Genomic DNA, 19,069 nt, shown 5'->3' with positions numbered 1-19,069 from the left:
GATGGGAACAATATATGCGCAGATAATTAAAAGTCCAATTTCATTTCTCTGTTGAGCTTGGACATAGGCTTTCTTTTTCTTTTTCTTTCTTTCTTTTTTTTTTTTTTGAGACAGAGTCTCACTCTGTCCCCTAGGCCCAAGTGCAGTGGCGCGATCTGGGCTCACTGCAAGCTCCGCCTCCCGGGTTCACGCCATTCTCCTGCCTCAGCCTTCTGAGTAGCTGCGACTACAGGCGCCCGCCACCACACCTGACTAATTTTTTTGTATTTTTAGTAGAGACGGGGTTTCACTGTGTTAGCCAGGATGGTCTCGATCTCCTGACCTCATGATCTGCCCACCTTGGCCTCCCAAAGTGCTGGGATTACAGGCGTGAGCCACCGCACCTGGCTGAGCTTGGACATAGACTTTCATATAAATCAGCTTGATTTTTCTTTTTTTCTTTTCTTTCTTTCTTTCTTTTTTTTTTTTTTTAGATGAAGTCTTGCTCTGTCGCCCAGGCTGGAGTGCAATGGCACAACCTCGGCTCACTGCAACCTACACCTCCCAGGCTCAAGCGATTCTCCTGCCTCAGCCTCCCGAGTAGCCGGGATTACAGGCATGTGCCACCGTGCCTAGCTAATTTTTGTATTTTTAGTAGAGACATGGTTTCACCATGTTGAGCAGGCTGATCTTGGACTTCTGACCTCAGGTGATCCACCTGCCTCAGCCTCCCAAAGTGCTGGGATTACAGGCGTGAGCCACCGTGGCTGGCCACCTTTTTTCTTTTTTCTTTTTTCTTTTTGAGATGGAGTCTCATTTTGTTGCCCAGGCTGGAGTACAGTGGTGTGATCTTGGCTTACTGCAACCTCTGCCTCCCGTGTTCAAGTGATCCTCCTACCTCAGCCTCCCAAGTAGCTGGGACCATAGGTACGCACCACCATGTCCGGCTAATTTTTTGTATTTTTAGTAGAGATAGGGTTCACCATTTTGGCCAGGCTGGTCTCGAACTACTGGCCTCAAGTGATCCACCAGCCTTGGCCTCCCAAAGTGTTGGGATTACAGGCATGTGCCATAGCACCCAGCATCATATAAATCAGCTTCATGCAGTTCTTGCTTGCTGTTCCCTTGACTTTGATGCCCAGACTGGCTGTAGCTCCAGAATCTTCCCAGGCCCCAAGGAATCCTGAGCCTTTCCAACTGGACCCCAACTCTGGCCCTAAAGCCCTGATCAAATATTCCTTTGCATCTCCTGCCCACTGACTCAGATGACCCTAGCTTCCTTGGACTCCAGCTCCAGAGTGTCCCTGTACCACTTCTGCTCATATTGGCCCTCATTAGCTGTACTGCTTGAAAAAGACTTACCTGTCTCCCTTAGAACTTTCTGAATTATGTTGTCTAAAAACGCAAATCTCTTCATACTCCTTACGTTCCTCTCACAGAGTAACCAACCTATGTGTAGATGTATGGCTCCTATTTCTATGTCTTCTCTCTAGAAACACTGACAACCCTCATCAGATCTAAACCTACTCATGGGTATTACTCTGGCCCCAGGATGATTGATCTAACTCTCAGTTCAAATAGGATCACAGTAGGGGGTAAGGTGGGGAGACTGTCAGAAGTTTGGGCAATATAGGCGTGAAGTGGTTCACAAGGAGATAGGAAACAAAGCTGTTTCACTGCCATCTTGAAGAACAAGATAGTACCTCAGCTGCCTCTGCTCTGCTCTGGAGACAGGGTTCATAACTGAGATGAGTACCTCCTAGCCAAAGTGTTTAATGTCTAGCCCCTAAACAATGTCTAGCTATTGACCATAATCACCATAACCAGCTTCTGTTTGGTGAAGTGGGGAGGAAGGCACTACTTCTCTAGTTCTAGCCCTCAAAATATATTGCTTTATTTATTTGACTCTCAGCCTGAACATTATTGGTGTATAGAAATGCTACTGATTTTTGTACATTGAGTTTGTATTCTACAACTTTGCTGAAGTTGTTTATCAAATCTAGGAGACTTTGGGCAGAGATTATGTGGTTTTCTAGGTATAGAATCATATCATCTGCAAAGAGAGATAGTTTGACTTCTTCTTTTCCTATTTGGACACCTTTTATTTCTTTCACTTGCCTGATTGCTCTGGCCAGGACTTCCAGTATTATGTTGAATAGGAGTGGTGAGAACGGGCATCCTTGTCTTGTTCCAGTCCAGTTCTTTTTTTTTTTTTCTTTTTTTTGAGACGGAGTCTCACTCTGTTGCCAGGCTGGAGTGCAGAGGTGCAGTCTCGGCTCACTGCAACCTCCTCCTCCTGGGTTCAAGCAATTCTCCTGCCTAAGCCTCCCAAGTAGCTGGGATTAGAGGCACGCGCCACCACGCCTGGCTAATTTTTGTATTTTTAGTAGAGATGGAGTTTCACCATATTGGCCAGGCTGGTCTTGAACTCTTGACCTTGTGATCTGCCCGCCTTGGCCTCCCAAAGGGTTGGGATTACAGGCGTGAGCCACTGTGCCTGGCCAAGTCTTGTTCCAGTTCTTTAGGGGAAAGGCTTTCAGCTTTTCCCCATTCAGTATGACGTTGGCTGTGGGTTTGTGATAGATGTCTCTTTTATTTGTTTGTTTTGTTTTATTTTTTTGAGATGGAGTCTTCCTCTGTCACCCAGGCTGGAGTGCAGTGGCATGATCTCAGCTCACTGCAACCTCCGCCTCCCGAGTTCAAGTGATTCTCCTGCCTTAGCCTTCCAAGTAGCTGGGATTACAGGTGTCTGCCATAATGCCTGGTTAATTTTTATATTTTTAGTAGAGACAAGGTTTCACCATGTTGACCAGGCTGGTGCCGAACTCCTGACCTCAAGTGATCTGACCACCTCGGTCTCTCAGACTGTTGGGATTACAGGCGTGAGTCACCTATAGATGGCTCTTATTATTTTGTGGTATGTTCTTTCGATGCCTAGTTTGTTGAGGGCTTTTTTTGGTTTTTTTTTAGACTGAGTCTCGCTCTGTCACCCAGGCTGGAGAGTGCAGCGGCGCAATCTCGACTCACTGCAAGCTCCACTTCCTGGGTTCATGCCATTCTCCTGCCTCAGCCTCCCGAGTAGCTGGGACTACAGGTGCCCGCCACCACACCTGGCAATTTTTTAAATTTTATTTTTAGTAGAGATAGGGTTTCACTGTATTAGCCAGGATGGTCTTGATCCCTGACCTCGTGATCCACCCACCTTGGCGTCCCAAAGTGCTGGGATTACAGGCATGACCCACCGTGCCCAGCTGAGGGTTTTTATCATAAAGGGATGTTGAATTGTATTGGAACCTTTTTCTGTACTATTGAAATGATATGATTTTTGTTCTTAATTGTGTGTATGTGGCAAATCACATTTATTGATTTGTATACGTTGAACCAGGTTTGCACTCCAGGAATGAAGCCTATTGATCATGGCATATTAACTTTTTGACGTGCTGCTGGATTCATTTGCTAGTATTTTGTTAAGGACTTTTGCATCTATGCTCATTAGGGATATTGGCCTGAAGTTTTCTTTTTTCATTTCGTCTCTGCCAGATTTTGGTATTAGGCTGATGCTGACTTCACAGAATGAGTTAGCCCCACCTCCTCAATTTATTTTTAGAATAGTTTCAGTAGGACTGGTACCAGTTCTTCTCAAGAACACATCCCCATTTACAATAGCCACAAAGAGACTTGGCGCTGTGGCTCACACCTGTAATCCCAGCACTTTGGAAGGTTGAGGTGGGCAGATCACCTGAGGTCAGGAGTTTGAGGCCAGCCTGGCCAACATGGTGATGCCCTGTCTCTAGTAAAAATACAAAAATTAGCCAGGCAAGGTGACATATGCCTGTAGTCCCCACTACTCGGAGGCCAAGGCAGGAGAATTGCTTGAACTCAGGAAGCGGAGGTTGCAATGAGCCGAGATTGTGCCATTGCACTATAGCCTGTGTGACAGAGCAATACTCCATCTCAAAACCAAACAAAACAATAGCCACAAAGAAAATGAAATATCTAGGAGTATAGTAGCTAACCAAGGAGGTGAAAGATCTCTCCAAGGAGAAGTAAAAATCACTGCTCAAAGAAATCAGAGATGACACAAATAAATGAAAAAATATCCCGTGCTCATGGATCGGAAGAAGCAATATCGTTAAAATGGCCATACTGCCCAAAGCAATTTACAGATTCAACATTATTCCCATCAAACTACCAATGTCATTCTTTACAGAATTAGAAAAAACCGTTCTAAAATTCACAGGGAACCAAAAAAGAGCCCAAATAGCCACAACAATCTTAAGCAAAAAGAACAAAGCTGGAGGCATCACACTACCCAACTTCAAAGTATACTATAAGGCCATCATAACCAAAACAGCATGGTACTGGTATAAAAACAGACACATAGATCAATGAAACAGAATATACAGAAAACTCAGAAATCAGGCCTCACACTTATAACCATCTGATCTTCAATGAGGTCGACAAAAACAAACAATAGGAAAGAACTCCCTATGTAATAAAAGGTGCTGAGATACTTGGCTAGTTATATGTGGAAGCATGAAACTAGATCCTTACCTTTCACCATATACAGAAATTAACTCAATATGGATTAAATATTTAAATTTAAGATCTCAAACTATAAAAATCACAGAAGAAAACCTAGGAAACACCCTTCTTGACATAGGCCTTGGTGAAGAATTTTTGTCTAAGTCTCAAAAAGAATTACAACAAAAGCAAAAATTGGCAAGTGAGACCTAATTAAACTAAAGAGCTTCTTCACAGCAAAAAGAAACTATCAACAGAGTAAACAGACAACCTACAGAATGAGGAAGATATTTCTAAACTATTCAACTGACAAAGGTTTAACATCTAGAATCTATACGGCACTTAAATCAATAATCTAAAAATAAATAACCCCATTAAAAAATGAGCAAAAGGCTGGGTGTGGTGACTCATGCCTGTAATCCCAGCACTTTGGGAGGCTGAGGTGGGTGGATCACCTGAGGCCAGGAGTTTGAGACCAGCCTGGGCAACATGGGGAAACCCTGTCTCTACTAAAAATACAAAAATTAGCCAGGTGTGGTGACACACACCTATAATTCCAGCTACTCGGGAGGCTGAGGCAGGAGAATCACTTGAACCCAGGAGGTGGAGGTTGCAGTGAGCTGAGATTATGCCATTGCACTCCAGCCTGGGCAACAAGAGTGAAACTTTGTTTCAAAAAACAAAACAAAACAAAACAAAAAAAACTAATGAGCAAAGGACATGAACAGACACTTCTCAGAAAAAGACATACAAGTGGCCAACAAATATATGAAAAAAAAAAAACCAAAAAACGCCTGTCATCACACATCATCAGAGAAATGCAAATCTAACCCACAATGAAATACCACCTCACATCAGTCAGAATGACTAATATTAAAAAGTCAAAAAAGAAACAACAAATGCTGGCAAGGCTGTGGAGAAAAGGGAATGCTTATACACTATTGGTAGGAATGTGAATTACTTCAGCCACAGTGGAAAGCAGTTTGAAGATTTGTTAAAGAACTTAAAACACAGCTACATTTGTTCTAGCATTCTTATTGCTAGGTATATACCCAAAGGAAAATAGATCATTATACCAAAAAGACACATGGACTTGCACGTTCATCGTGGCATTATTCACAATAACGAAGACATGGAATCAATGTAGGTGCCCATGATCAGTGGTCAATTGGATAAAGAAAATGGTTGACTGGATAAAGAAATGGTTGACTGGACAAAGAAAATATGGTACATATACACCATGGAATACTGTGCAGCCATAGAAAAGAATAAAATTGTCCTTAGTAGCAACATGGATGGAACAGGAGGCCATAATCCTAAGTGAATTAGTGCAGGAACACAAAGCCAAATACCGCATGTTCTCACTTATAAGTGGGAGCTTAACATTGAGCACCTACAGACATAAACATGGGCACAACAGACATTGAAAACTACTAGAGGTGGGAAGGAGGAGGACATGGGTTGAAAAGCTTCCTAATGAGTACTATGCTCACTGCCTGAGTGCAATATATCCATGTAAGAAACATGCACATGTACCCCTTGTATCTAAAATAAAACATGAGGAAATAATATTTAAAAAATTTCTTGCTTGTACTATCGCCAGAGCTTCTTAACTGAGCTCTTTGTCTTCTGTACATTAGCTGTCTGGCCTTGAGTAAGTCCTTTCCTCTTTCTGATCCCCAGTTCTCCTGACCTGGAGTGAGACTGGACTAACTAGTCTCTGATAGTTTATGCTCTCCCTCTATTTCCCATCCTCTTCTCTCCAGAGGTCCAACCTCATCTTTCTCCCTCAGCCCCTCTTTCCTCCTATTTCTTAGCTCCCCCAGCCTCTGACGCCCCCTGCCCCTGCTTGGACTTCTATGCCCCCTTTCATTTTTTTTTTTTTTTTTTTTTTTTTTTTAAGACGGAGTCTCACTCTGTCACTCTGGCTGGAGTACAGTGGCGTGATCTTTGCTCACTGCAGCCTCTGCCTCCTGGGTTCAAGCAATTCTCCTGCCTCAGCCTCCCGAGTAGCTGGGATTATAAGCACATGCCACCACACCCAGCTAATTTTTGTATTTTTAGTAGAGATGGAGTTTTGCTATGTTGGCCAGGCTGGTCTTGAACTCTTGACCTCAAGTGATCTGCCTGCTTCAGCCTCCAAAAGTGCTGGAATTACAGGTGTGATCCACCACACCTGGTCCCTGTTTCCCTTTTAGTAGCGTGTTCAGCTGCTTGACACTCTCTACCCAACTCTCCCCTGTGCATATGTGTTGTCGGGAGTGGTTGGCATGGGAGGTGGGGAATGACACAGAGGGAGTTTCCACTTTCCAGAAAGTTGGAGCTCCAAGTAAATTCTTTGTCTTTAGGCATTTAGCTTCATGCCAGGCCCCTGTGGGTTCTAGGTGAACATGAGTGAAGAAATCAGTTGAGTTCCTTGAACATCTGGTGAAAAAGGGCCTATGGCAGTATTAAGGAGTGTGATGAGCTGCTATTGCTACTCCTGCTGCTGAGGCTTTCTGGTGAGTGCTGCTCTTCCTTGGGGACGACTGCTCATGAAGACTGTTTGGACTTTCCGATGAGTGCTGCTCTTTGAACAAATGCTTAGCTCAAGGAAATGATCTTGGCAGGGAACTTTGTTTACCCTAGCACACATCAATCAATCTTGTCAGCAGTGAGAGAAACCGAGGCACATTGAATCGTGACACTGTTGGGCTAGGAAGGCAGAGGAGGATGGAATAAGACTACTGGTTCCTGAATGCAAATGCAAGACCAGCCCATATGCAATCCTCTTAGGCTCATCTATTGTCCTAGGGAGTATATTTCCTTTCTCATCCCTTTATAATGTCAGAGTGGGAAAAGACCTTGGAAGTCCAGGAGTCCAGTCCTTTCTTGCTACAGAAATGGAAACTCAAGCCCAGAGAGGGGAAGGGAATTACCCAAGGCCACATAGTGGTCACAGGATGAGTTAATGGCAGAGCTATGAGTAGAAGCCAGGTGTCCTGACCTCTCAAATATCCTTTCCATTGTCTCAAACTGGCTTACCATCTGTGGTGCCTTACCTCACAAAGGATACTCAGACCATGCCTTCACACGGTTGCCAGCGGAGGGGAGGAATAAAGGACTATTGCCAGCCACTTTCAAACTAAACTCAGACTTATTTTATTTTACTTTTTTTGGAGATTGAGTCTCGAGCTATTACCCAAGCTGGAGTACAGTGGCCCAGTCTTGGCTCACTGCAGCCTCCGCCTCCCGGAAGTGATTCTCCTGCCTCATCCTCCCAAGTGCCTGGAACTACAGGCGCATGCCATCAAGCCCGGCTAATTTTTTTGTTTTGTTTTGTATTTTTAGTAGAGATGGGGTTTTGCCATGTTGAGCAGGCTGGTCTCGAACTCTTGACCTCAAGTGATCTGCAGACCTCGGCCTCCCAAAGTGGTGGGATTACAGGTGTAAGCCACTGCGTATGGTCTCACTTATTTATTATTATTATTATTTTTGAGACAGAGTCTCTCTGTGTCACCCTGGCTGGAGTGCACTGGCACAGTCTTGGCTCACTGTAACCTCCGCCTCCTGGGTTCAAGCGATTCTCCCGCCTCAGCCTCCTGAATAGCTCGGATTACAGGCACATGCCCGTCTAATTTTTGTAATTTTAGTAGAGACGGGGTTTCACCATGTTGGCCAGGCTGGTCTTGAACTCCTGACCTCAGGTGATCCGCCTGCCTCAGCCTCCCAAAGTGCTGGGATTACAGGAGTGAGCCACTGTGCCTGGCCCTCACTTATTTTTTATATAGATATGGGAAGGGGTCTTGATATGTTCCCCCAGGCTGGTCTCAAATTCCTAGGCTCAAGCAATCCTCCTGCATCAGCCTCTCAAAGTGTTAAGATTACAGTCATGAGCCACCACACTCAGCCTAAAACTCAGACTTGACCAGACGACTTCAACAGTCTAGAACACTGCCATCCTGGGATTCTGTGACCTTGACAAGAAGCAGAAAGGGAGCTCGCAGACAAACCCCAAGGGTGTGGACTAGGGAGGTCACATCCAACCTGAGGGAATTATAGCCAGCCTCATCAGGACATCAGAAACTGAATGTACTGGGGGAGGGGCTAAAGGATCAGGGCACTGATTTGAGGAAGGTGAAGACTGGCATTTAGAGGAAGGAAAGATAAATGAGGACTGACCAAGGATGGGTAGGAAATATAATGGGGAGAGTCCTACAGAAGAGAATGGATGAAGTGTTGGAAGAGGTGAGGCATTTAGTCAAAAGAAGAGAAGTTTCCTGTGGACCTGACATCTTCAGGCCTTTGAGGAGCTGTTAGGGACCACAGGGGATTTGTGTGGCTTCAGGGAGCAGAACTGAGATCCATGGATGGAAGCCATAGAGAAAAGGAGTTCAGACACGGCAAGAACTTTCTAAGAGCCAGAGTTGTCTAGAGAAGGAAAAGATAGCTGTGATAGGTAGTGAGCTCCCCATCAGTGGAAAGTTGCAGTCAGGGGCTAAGTAAGCATCTGTCAGGGCCCAGGGTCTGGGGCCTGAGTGGGGGTGGGGCTGGAAGGCCAGGACGTGCAAGGCTGGGGGCTGTGATGGGGGTGGGAGAGGAGCGGGGTGGGTCTAGGTCGGGAGTGGTAGCTACCTTAGGTCCGCCTGGGCCCAGCCGGGGCCTCCCACGTGGGCGCTGTGGTCTGGCTGCGCCCGGCCGGGCCAGGCGGGGCTGGGCGGGGCAAGGCCAGCGGTCGGCTGGGAGGCGGGCGCGAGGGCGGGGAGCGGCGCGGAAGCCGGGCCACATAAAGGAGCGGGCGGCGCGACAGGGGCGTCTCTTTCCTGGGTGGGGTTTGTGAAGTCGTGGCCCGTTAGCAGGAAGACTAACAGTCGCCCCGACGCTAGTGAGGGACCCAATCTGAGTCCCCGGCCAACCGAATCCGAGCCGTGTGTACTGCGTGCTCAGCACTGCCCGACAGTCCTAGCTAAACTTCGCCAACTCTGCTGCCTTTGCCGCCACCATGCCCAAAACGGTGAGTGCCGGGGGTGGGCGCTGTCGACCCCAGGGCTCTGGCTGAGCCTCATAGTCTTTTGCTGATGGCTGAGGGCTTGGCCAGCCACCGGCCCGCCTGGGACGCCGCTCCCTCCGCCATAGCCAAGGGTAGGGAGGGGACCGGAGTGGGATCCTGGTCTGGTGCGCCCTCAGGGGTTGAGGGGGTGTCCAGGCTGGAAGTTTGGACAGGGCGAGGCCTGCCTCTTTCTCAGGTTCCAGTTCCCTGTGTCTGAGATGCAACAGTGAGGACGGCTTCGTTGGGGCCTGGGGTTTCCCCTTTTCTCTGACGGGCCATGGGCACAGAGGAGAGGATTCTGGTCCAGAAGACAACACTTTCCCCAACTCAGTAATTGACACATTTCTGGGGCAAGGCTGCCAATGTCCAAGAGGGGCCATGGGAACAGAGAAGCAGGGAGGAAGGAGGGAGCCGCTCGGGGCGGATCTGGCACCCCCACTCATCTTTCCCACAGCCTCACCGGGTGGCTCCAGCTGTTTTCCACTAGGAGGTGAGGAGAGAGATGTGAGGAAATCGTCATCGAGGATGCACCCGAGAGCACCAACACTTATTTAGGCACCAGTCTGAGGAGAGGCCTACCTCATCTCCTGGGAGAGAGGACCGGTTTCTCCCTCCCCTCCACCCCCAAATCCCTGCCCCTCCTGTTGCTTAATGCCTCTCTATCTCCTCCTATCCCCTCCGGACTATTTCGTGTGGTGTGGGTTCTCTCGTGGGGCCACACCTTTCTAGAGTGGTGGTTGATTTGGGGATGCGTCTCCACCCCACTGGCTGTTATGAGAGGAACAGAAGCCTCCTGGGAGTGGGGATAGGGGGGCCGGATGCCCAGGAGGGAGAGGGGAGGAGGGGTGTGCCTGACTAATGAGCTCTGCTTGCTTTTGTGCAAGTCATGCCAAATGGCTGCTGAGGCCCTTCCCTTGCTCAGAAAGGCCTGGTGACCACCCTGGCTTGAGTCCCTTAGGCCAAACAGCTTGTTGGGCTGGCCTAGGCAATGCAGTGCTCCCAGATATGTCTCCCCAGGACTGCTTGAGACTTGTAGAGGTGAGATAGTGACTAGTAGCCTTGAAAAGGGCTGAAGGCCCCTGGGATGAGAGGAGGCAAGTTGAGGGACCAGCCTTTTGGGTTTGTGATGAGCTTTGGTTGCCACGTTACTGTATACCAGCCTCACTGCCAAGTCGTTCTTGCCTTTCCAGAACGTTGTCCTTCAGAAACACCAAGTTTTCAAAAAGTATGTGCTTCACTGTCTGTCTCCTTTAAATTGCTTGTGGTTTTAGGACATGCGACTTTTACACACTTTCTTCCCTAACCCCTGCCCCCAAAGAGAGAGTGAGTAATGGTTTTGGAGAGAGGGGAAAATACCCCATTGTCTGCCAAAACAGGATTATAAAGATCCTGTCAGGAGCGGCTCTTTGGGTCTCTTTCTGCGGTTGAGTCCTGACTCCTCTTAAGGTGCGGCTTTGCCTGAACAGTTGGGTGGATCCCTGGGAATAGACATTGCTCCATGGCCTTTCTTCTGTAGTGGCATATCTCATCCTCAATTCTGAGATAGCCCACTTTGAAACACAACTTCATGGGCCTGGAAGTTGCCTCAAACTTGCATTAATGTCTCATCTGAGTCAAAGTGGAAAAGAAGACAAGACAGTGTGTTTATTGTTTTCCTGGGAACGGAGAGAGATTGAAGTATAAGCTGTTTGTAGTCAGTCCTGGAGTAATGAAGGTACCTAAATACTGAAGGCATTTTTATGCAGATTGACTGAAACCTGAATCAAATTGGAGGGAGAGGGCTGAGTTTTGATAGACTGGAAGCATTAGAGAATTTTCTATGCTTCGACTCAAGGAATGGTCAACTTTTAGGAAAAGCAACTATATTATGTCTGTTAAGACCGTAGAATCTTAACCTGAAAGGGACTTTGGAGACTATCTATTTAGTAAAACTCTCTTAAAAACAAAAACAAAAACATAAAACTAATGAGGATATTGAGACCTACAGGGAAAGACCTACCTAAGGGCACATGGTGACTGAGCCAAGATTGGGGTCCAGGCTTTCTGATGCTCATCTCATTGACCCTCTATTCTGACCCAATGATTGAGTTCTTGACATTTGAGTTCCCTTTCTTGCTCCAAACAAATTGCCCCTGTTCTCAGACCTTTATGGGCCTCAGATAAAAGGAAATGAGTAATTTGAGCAAAGTGGCCAAGGTTGGCATTTGTGTGGTCTCCTGGTAAGGTTCAGTAGTGTCACCACATGCCTCCTGTTACTTTTCTTATTCCTCATACCAAGGCCGAGGTGTTCAGGGGCACACCCTAGTTCACTGAATACCAACCAGTAATGTTAATTAAAAGGGGAAAAAATTTCCCTTTCTCTGCTCCATTTTCATTTATGTGCTTTAGGCCATTTCTAGCATATGACAGATAGAGAAAGGTGTGGAAAATCAAACTCCTTCATTCATATGCAGCATGTCTACAGCCTATCTAGGGTTGGTTTCACTTTTATAGCTAATTGTCCCTCCTAGTCAGCCCAACCACCCCTATATCTGTTAAAACATGCCGGCCGAGCGCAGTGGCTCAAGCCTTTAATCCCAGCACTTTGGGAGGGCAAGGCGGGTGGATCACGAGGTCAGGAGTTCGAGACCAGCCTGACCAACATGGTGAAACCCCGTCTCTACTAAAATTACAAAAATTAACCAGGTGTGGTGGTGTGCACCTGTAATCCCAGCTATTTGGGAGGCTGAGGCAGAAGAATCGCTTGAACCCGGGAGGCGGAGGTTGCAGTGGGCCGAGATCGCATCACTGCACTCCAGCCTGGGCGACACAGTGAGACTCCGTCTCAAAAACAAAAAAGCAAAAAAACAAAAAAAACATGCCTCACTATCCACCGCCACCCTTGCCTTCTTGCCATTCCTTGGACTCTGCTTCTGGTTGCCAGTTTCCTGAGTCTGCTTTAGTAGCCAGAATGGAAAAGCTTATTAATTGCCATCTACATTTTTTGGTGATGATGACAGTTATATATATATTTTTGAAAAGGCCTTTCCCCCTCCCTACCTTCTTTAATTTTTTTCTTTTAAGATCACAAAAGACTTGAGGCTTTCTTGGATTTCCTAAAAAAAGAGTGTTTTGAATTTTTGAGATGTTCTTGAGTTTCTGGGATTTATTAAATGCTAGTATTGAAAAGGCTCTCTACAACTACAAAGTCCAATTCCTCTCATTGTATAGATGATGAAACTGAAACCATGTTAGGGGGAGACTAACCTAGAGTGATGCAGTATGCCAGTTGCAAAGCTAGGACTTGAATCCAGGTCTTAGTTAGAGGGTTAGTCTTGGTGAAACACCTCTTTGATCTGCTGGGGTTTTAGCCATAGATCAACAGATCAGGGGAAAGGCAATCAAGTGGTCATTTGATGGGACCATCAATGTGAGCAGACATAGAGCCTAGATCCTTGAAGTATTTGAAGGTGTGTGGGTCAGCATTCAGCTAAACTTTAACAGAGGCTATGTGAACTGTTTATTCTCCTGCCATTCCTAGCATTACTTGAGCCACTCGAGTGGCACTAAAGTGGTACTTGGTAAATAGGAGCCAGAATCTCAGTCTTTTAACCCTTGAACCAGCCCTGCCTGCAGACTTAAGTGTGGGGAAAAGGATCAGGAAGAGAGGTTGTATGAGAGAGGATCCTGCATCTCTCGACTTTGGTTCTTCAGTTCACTTGGCCCTTTGTGAAAGTGTAGATGATAGAGACAGAGCAGGAACCATCTTGGGAATTTTCTTTACACATTTCTTTTAACAGCCCTCTGGGTAGGGAGGGGGCTGGTGGGGCAGGAAGGCCTTTGTGGGACCCACACTAACTAATCTATACTCTCGTGTTAGGCTTGGAGAGGGAAAGGTTGCTCTGTGAGTCAGTGATAGAAGTAGTATTGACCACTAATCTTCTGACTTTCCGTTCTCTAGCTGCCTGCAACAGTAGCTTGTTTTAGGGTGTTGTTCTTACTTTTCTCTTACCTCCTGCTCCCATGAAACTGCTTTACCGAATGATGGAGCTGGAAAGGACATTTGGAAGTCATCTAGTCTATTCCCCTGCCTCCAAATCTAATTCTCTCTGGATGAGATAATATGACAGCTACAATTATTCTGAACTCTGTTCTGGTGTTGCATGGCAACAGCCTGTCTTAGGTCCCTTTGTATCTTTCTGGGAGTTTCCCCCACTGGAATTTCTAAACTCAGGGTCCCCAGAGGGGAGAAGATCTGGCTACCAACACTACCAGAGTTAGGCGTTTCATAACCATAGCTGCTGGAAGTTTGGCATTGTTACAGATTGCAAACAGTCTGTCTCCAATCTTTCAAAGATAGAATTGAATTTATCATATGCCTCTTTCCTAACTCACAATCTTCTTTCCTTGCCACCTGCTCTATTACTTTGCTTGCAAAGGGGAAAAACAGGTACAAATGTGGTCTCCTTTGGGGTAGTCTGTTGGTTCAAGTGAAGGGGGTGGTATTTTCACGATTGACTGGCTTTGCTGTCCATCCCTCCTTCTATTTCATGCTTAGAGCTGAAAAACTTTTCAATTCCAGGTTCTAATTTGTGGTGTAGAAGTTGTCACTTTGGAGGGTTAGCTCAGGATTCCATGAATTTGGAAGGTGGGTGTTGGGAAATGGAAAGCAACACTGAACTGAGAAATTTTCTTCCCTTTCCATGTAAGAAGAACTTCTCTCCTGTCCTCAGTAAAGTGAGCCAAATGAAGTGGGACTTTAGGCAAGTCCTTTCTTTTTTTTTTTTTTTTTTTTTTGAGACGGAGTCTCACTCTGTCCCCCTTGCTGGAGTGCAGTGGCCGGATCTCAGCTCACTGCAAGCTCCGCCTCCCGGGTTCAGGCCATTCTCCTGCCTCAGCCTCCCAAGTAGCTGGGACTACAGGCGCCCGCCACCTCGCCCGGCTAGTTTTTTTGTATTTTTTAGTAGAGACGGGGTTTCACTGTGTTAGCCAGGATGGTCTCGATCTCCTGACCTCGTGATCCACCCATCTCGGCCTCCCAAAGTGCTGGGATTACAGGCTTGAGCCACCGCGCCCGGCCTAGGCAAGTCCTTTCTTAAGGCCCTCTGTCTCTCCAGCTTGTCATGAGGGAGCTGTACCAGTGATGGGTAAACTCTAGGAATCCCTCCAGTACTGATGCTTTTGAGAATCTTGATGGTATAGCATTAAGTCTCTTATTTGTATGTTCATTTCTTCAGACATTCTTTCGTCAACGTTTGGGCACCTATGTGCCAGGCAGTATTGGAAATACAAAATTGAACAGTGCTTATTAAAATGTTTCCTCTTGTCCCATTATACTTCTGGAGTGCTGTTTCTTCTTGAGTGCTGAGTTCAGAATGGACTGTTTCTCACATGGGAGTTAGTTTGTTTCATTAGTAGATCCAAGAAGAATACTGTCTTGAGTACTCTTGGCCATTTCTTCCTGAGTCCTGTGTCTTTCCTTACTGTGGAAAGAAATAAACCAAGTGAGAGTATATTATGAAGGCTGTGGGTTGACTGAAAAGCTTTGGACAAACACCAGAAGCTTCATAGATTTTCCTGCCATTCTTCCCACATTTTTCAATGACTGCCTGCCTGATAGTAGAATAGTCCCTTTTATTTCTGCTGAAAGGAAGGCCTGGAAGCTACTAGATTATGTTTCAGATTTTCTTCTAACATGGTTAGTGTGGTAGTTAGATATATTGGTAGATATTGAGGCCTTCCTAAGGGCTCCGAAACAAGCCTCCTAAAGTATCTACCACCAGTGAGCTGAGGACTGGCTATTGTGGGGTACAGCTTTTATTTTATTTTATTTTATTTTATTTTATTTTATTTTTTGATACGGAGTTTTGCTTTTGTTGCTCAGACTGGAGTGCAATGGCGCGATCTCGACTCACCGCAACCTCTGCCTCCTGGGTTCAAGCGATTCTTCTGCCTCAGGCTCCCCAGTAGCTGGGATTACAGGCATGCGCCACCACGCCCGGCTAATTTTGCATGGGGTACAGCATTTCAAAGGCATTTGCATCTAGGGCAACTCAGAGCTTCCCTAGCCTTAAGCTTTCCATTACTTGGTTGTTCTGGATGGGCAGGGTTTCTCACAGGAGTGTTTTGAACCCCCAGCACTTTGGGAGGCCGAGACGGGCGGATCACAAGGTCAGGAGATCGAGACCATCCTGGCTAACACGGTGAAACCCCGTCTCTACTAAAAAATACAAAAAACTAGCCGGGCGAGGTGGCGGGCGCCTGTGGTCCCAGCTACTCCGGAGGCTGAGGCAGGAGAATGGCGTAAACCCGGGAGGCGGAGCTTGCAGTGAGCTGAGATCCAGCCACTGCACTCCAGCCTGGGCGACAGAGCCAGACTCAGTCTCAAAAAAAAAAAAAAAAAAAAAAAGGAGTGTTTTGAACCATGGAACAACTGAGTTGGCCTTAAATCTTCTGCCTCAGCCTTTATCTTCTTGATGGGGGCACTAAAGTCCAGAAAAGGGAAAGGATTTGAGTGAACTGGTTATAGTGCCAGGAATAAAACCTAACTTGCTTGGCTCCAGTGTAGGGGAGGGACGTTGAATGCCTACCTTCTAAATAGCACTCACTGCGAGGTGCTCAGTGTCTTCTCCCTCTGTGCTGGTGGTGACATGACTGTGGAGTTATGGTCATGGAAAGAGCAAGTTCTTCTGAGAATGTAGAGCTGACCTCATGGGTTTCTTTATTTGGAAATGGTTCAGGCTCTGACCTTGTCTCAAGAACTCTTTGTAGCACTTCCCAGGAAGGTAAGTGTTTTGCTTTGGCTTGTGAAGGGTGGTGGAAGGCATATGTATAGGCTGAAAGGAAGTAGAGAGAGGACACTAGTTACATTTTCCTGCTTGAGACTAGGCCTTGCTGTCCTAAGAAACTTTAGGGAGTAATTTCTTCATCGTATTCATAGCCAGAGGGGTTAGGCAGCTTGTTCGAGGTCACAAAGTTGGTAATGGTATTGAAAGGAGAACTTAGATTTCCTAATTCCCAAGTTAGTGGTCTCCCACTGGACTTGGCTGTCTTAGAAGGATGACTCCATCCAGAGCACAGACTTCCAGAGAATTGGCTCTGTGGTGATTACATTAACAATATGGCTACAATGGAGTTCCCCTAAAATGCTTTTGCTATAGCAGGTTTTTCTGGGATCTCCGATGACTGTCTTCTCTTCCTGCCCACCCCTCACCCCAGTTCCCTGCTTTCTCTTTGCCCTGTTTAATTCTGAGCTCTGACCTCTTTGAATTCTGAATTCTGACTCAGTGCTCCAGCTTGATCTGTCCCTTGAGTTAGGAGAGCAGTATGGCACTTTTTCAATTTAGTGACAATATTTGCTGCTGTAGCAAATTGTTTGAATGCAGACTGGAATCTCCTGACCTCAAACTTCACCACTCACCTCTAGGTGCTTATAGGCCAAGTCTGGGGCAGGAAGCTAAAAAAAGACCTTTCAAGCCTCCATGGAAAGGAAGCATAGTGTTGCAAAACAGACTCTGAAACTAGACTGCTTGGAGTCACATCTGAGCTCTGCTACCAACTAGTTATATAGCCTTGGACAAGTTATTTAACTTCTACACCTCATTTTCCTCAATCATAAATAATAATAGTACTTACAGGGTTGTTGTGAGGATTACATGAGGTAATTTATGTAAAGGGCTTAGAACTGTGCCTAGAATCTGACAAGTGACATACAGATGTTATGATTATTTGTTGAATTAGTATATGCCTAACTTTGTGCTAGATGGGATGGACAAGAAAGAAGACAGGTAGTTGAATTCTCACCATTTAATGAGTGGTTACTATGTACTATTTACCATAAGGGATAGAAATAAATGAAGGGATGATGTAATTGCTGCCTTCAAAGATCTCCTATCTCCTATTTAATTGGGGATTTAGGGTTAACTCACTTAAAAATGACTTGAGAAAAATATATACTTTGCATGGCATTTTCTACAACTCTTTGAGGAGAAAAGGTTTACTGGGACATGAACAGGGCCTTAAAGGGTGTGTACACTTGGGAGCAGTGGCCGTTCTGGGTGGGAAAGTGATGTGTTTTGGGTATGTGGGTATAAACCAGGTGGCCCTAGGCCGATGCTCTCTTGACAGTGACTTTTTCTGAAGTGAAGGGAGGCTTGAGGTGCTGACTGATTCAAGGGGAGCCACAGATATAAGCATAGACGAAGCTGCTCTTTCTAGGGTCATATGGATCCAACAGTCCTTTCTTAATTGGCAAACAAGGGTCTGTGGGGGAGACTCTACCTTTGGTTTTCCAGAATTGGGCAAATTAATTTTTTTTTTTTGAGATGGAGTCTTGCTCTGTTCCCCAGGCTGGAGTGCAATGACGTAATCTTGGTTCACTGTAACCTTCGCCTCCTGGGTTCAAGCGATTCTTGTGCCTCAGCCTCCCAAATAACTGGGATTACAGGCATGAGCCACCATGCCCAGCTAATTTTTGTATATTTAGTAGAGACGGGGTTTCACCATGTTGGCCAGGCTGGTCTTGAACTCCTGACCTCAAGTGATCCACCTGCCTCGGCCTCCTAAAGTGGTGGGATTAGAGGTGTGAGCCACCACGCCCCGCCTGGGCAAATTAATTTTTAAAAATGTTGCTTTTGTTGCCTAAGTAGGTATGTGAGAGGGTCTTTTCTTCATGCTTACAAATGAACTAAACCAAAGAATAGAGCTTGGCAATAACTTTTTATGTCAGCAGCCTAGAAACAGCCTTTAATTCTCCCATTGACTGTGCTAGAAAATCAGGTATTTGGGAAAGGGTGGAGATACAGGGAGGATTTCTCAGTGTGTGGTTGTTGGAGGTGGAGGAATATGACGTTTTCTGGCCAGGGCACAGCTGCAGCATCCGTGTCTTGAATTTGGAGAAAAGGCCTTTTGGGCAACTTTCAAAGCATAGCCCTTTGTTTGTGCCACAGATACCAGATCTGATGCTTCTTTCAATCGGCTTGTTATGGCATAAGGTAAGTGTTGATATATCTCCTAGGCCACTAGTATGGCAAATGGCTCTGTGCTTGCTTAATAGAACTTTTTTGCCAGTTATCTTCTGTGATTGGTAACTTTGAAGTTTCTTCCCATTCCTGGCAACCCTTCTACCTTGTGGGAATTTGACAGATACATTGTACATCCGGGGTATTGGTCTGGGCCTAACGAGAGAAGAGTTGAGATGTGACAATTTGGTTGTACAAAACAAGATACAATCCTGAACTTTTCCTGGGTATATATTTGGGAAGTGACTGGGGCCAAGGCCTGGGAGGGGGAACAAGGCATACCTATCAGGCTTGATCAGTATTTCTTTCCCTTTCTTTAGCCTTGGCCTCCATTAAATACCTGAGAAGGATCAAGTCTTATTTTTCTCAAGTTGTGTGTTTAGATAAGGTTCCTGATCTCACTTTCTTGATCTGATCTGCCCTCCCTCCACCCATGATCCATTTCTTTTTTTTCTTTCTTTTCTTTTTTTTTTTTTTTTGAGACAGAGTCTTGCTCTGTTGCCCAGGTTGGAGTGCAGTGGCATGATTTCGGCTCACT

The 19,069-nt window shown here is 46.0% G+C and overlaps 1 protein-coding gene across 1 annotated transcript in view; it reads left to right on the top strand.

Annotated features, from left to right (window-relative positions):
* Positions 1 to 9,286: 9,286 nt before the first annotated feature.
* LOC105476700 (moesin) overlaps positions 9,287 to 19,069 on the top strand; it is a 75,750-nt gene continuing 65,967 nt past the window's right edge. Inside the window, exon 1 of the mRNA XM_011732864.2 lies at positions 9,287 to 9,496. Coding sequence (XP_011731166.1) covers positions 9,485 to 9,496 — 12 coding nt within the window. The 5' untranslated portion in view covers positions 9,287 to 9,484. The remainder of the gene's footprint in view (positions 9,497 to 19,069) is intronic.

The sequence above is a fragment of the Macaca nemestrina genome, chromosome X (genome assembly GCF_043159975.1).
Source record: "Macaca nemestrina isolate mMacNem1 chromosome X, mMacNem.hap1, whole genome shotgun sequence".
NCBI lineage: Eukaryota > Metazoa > Chordata > Mammalia > Primates > Cercopithecidae > Macaca > Macaca nemestrina.
This window is presented reverse-complemented; position numbering and strand designations above follow the sequence as displayed.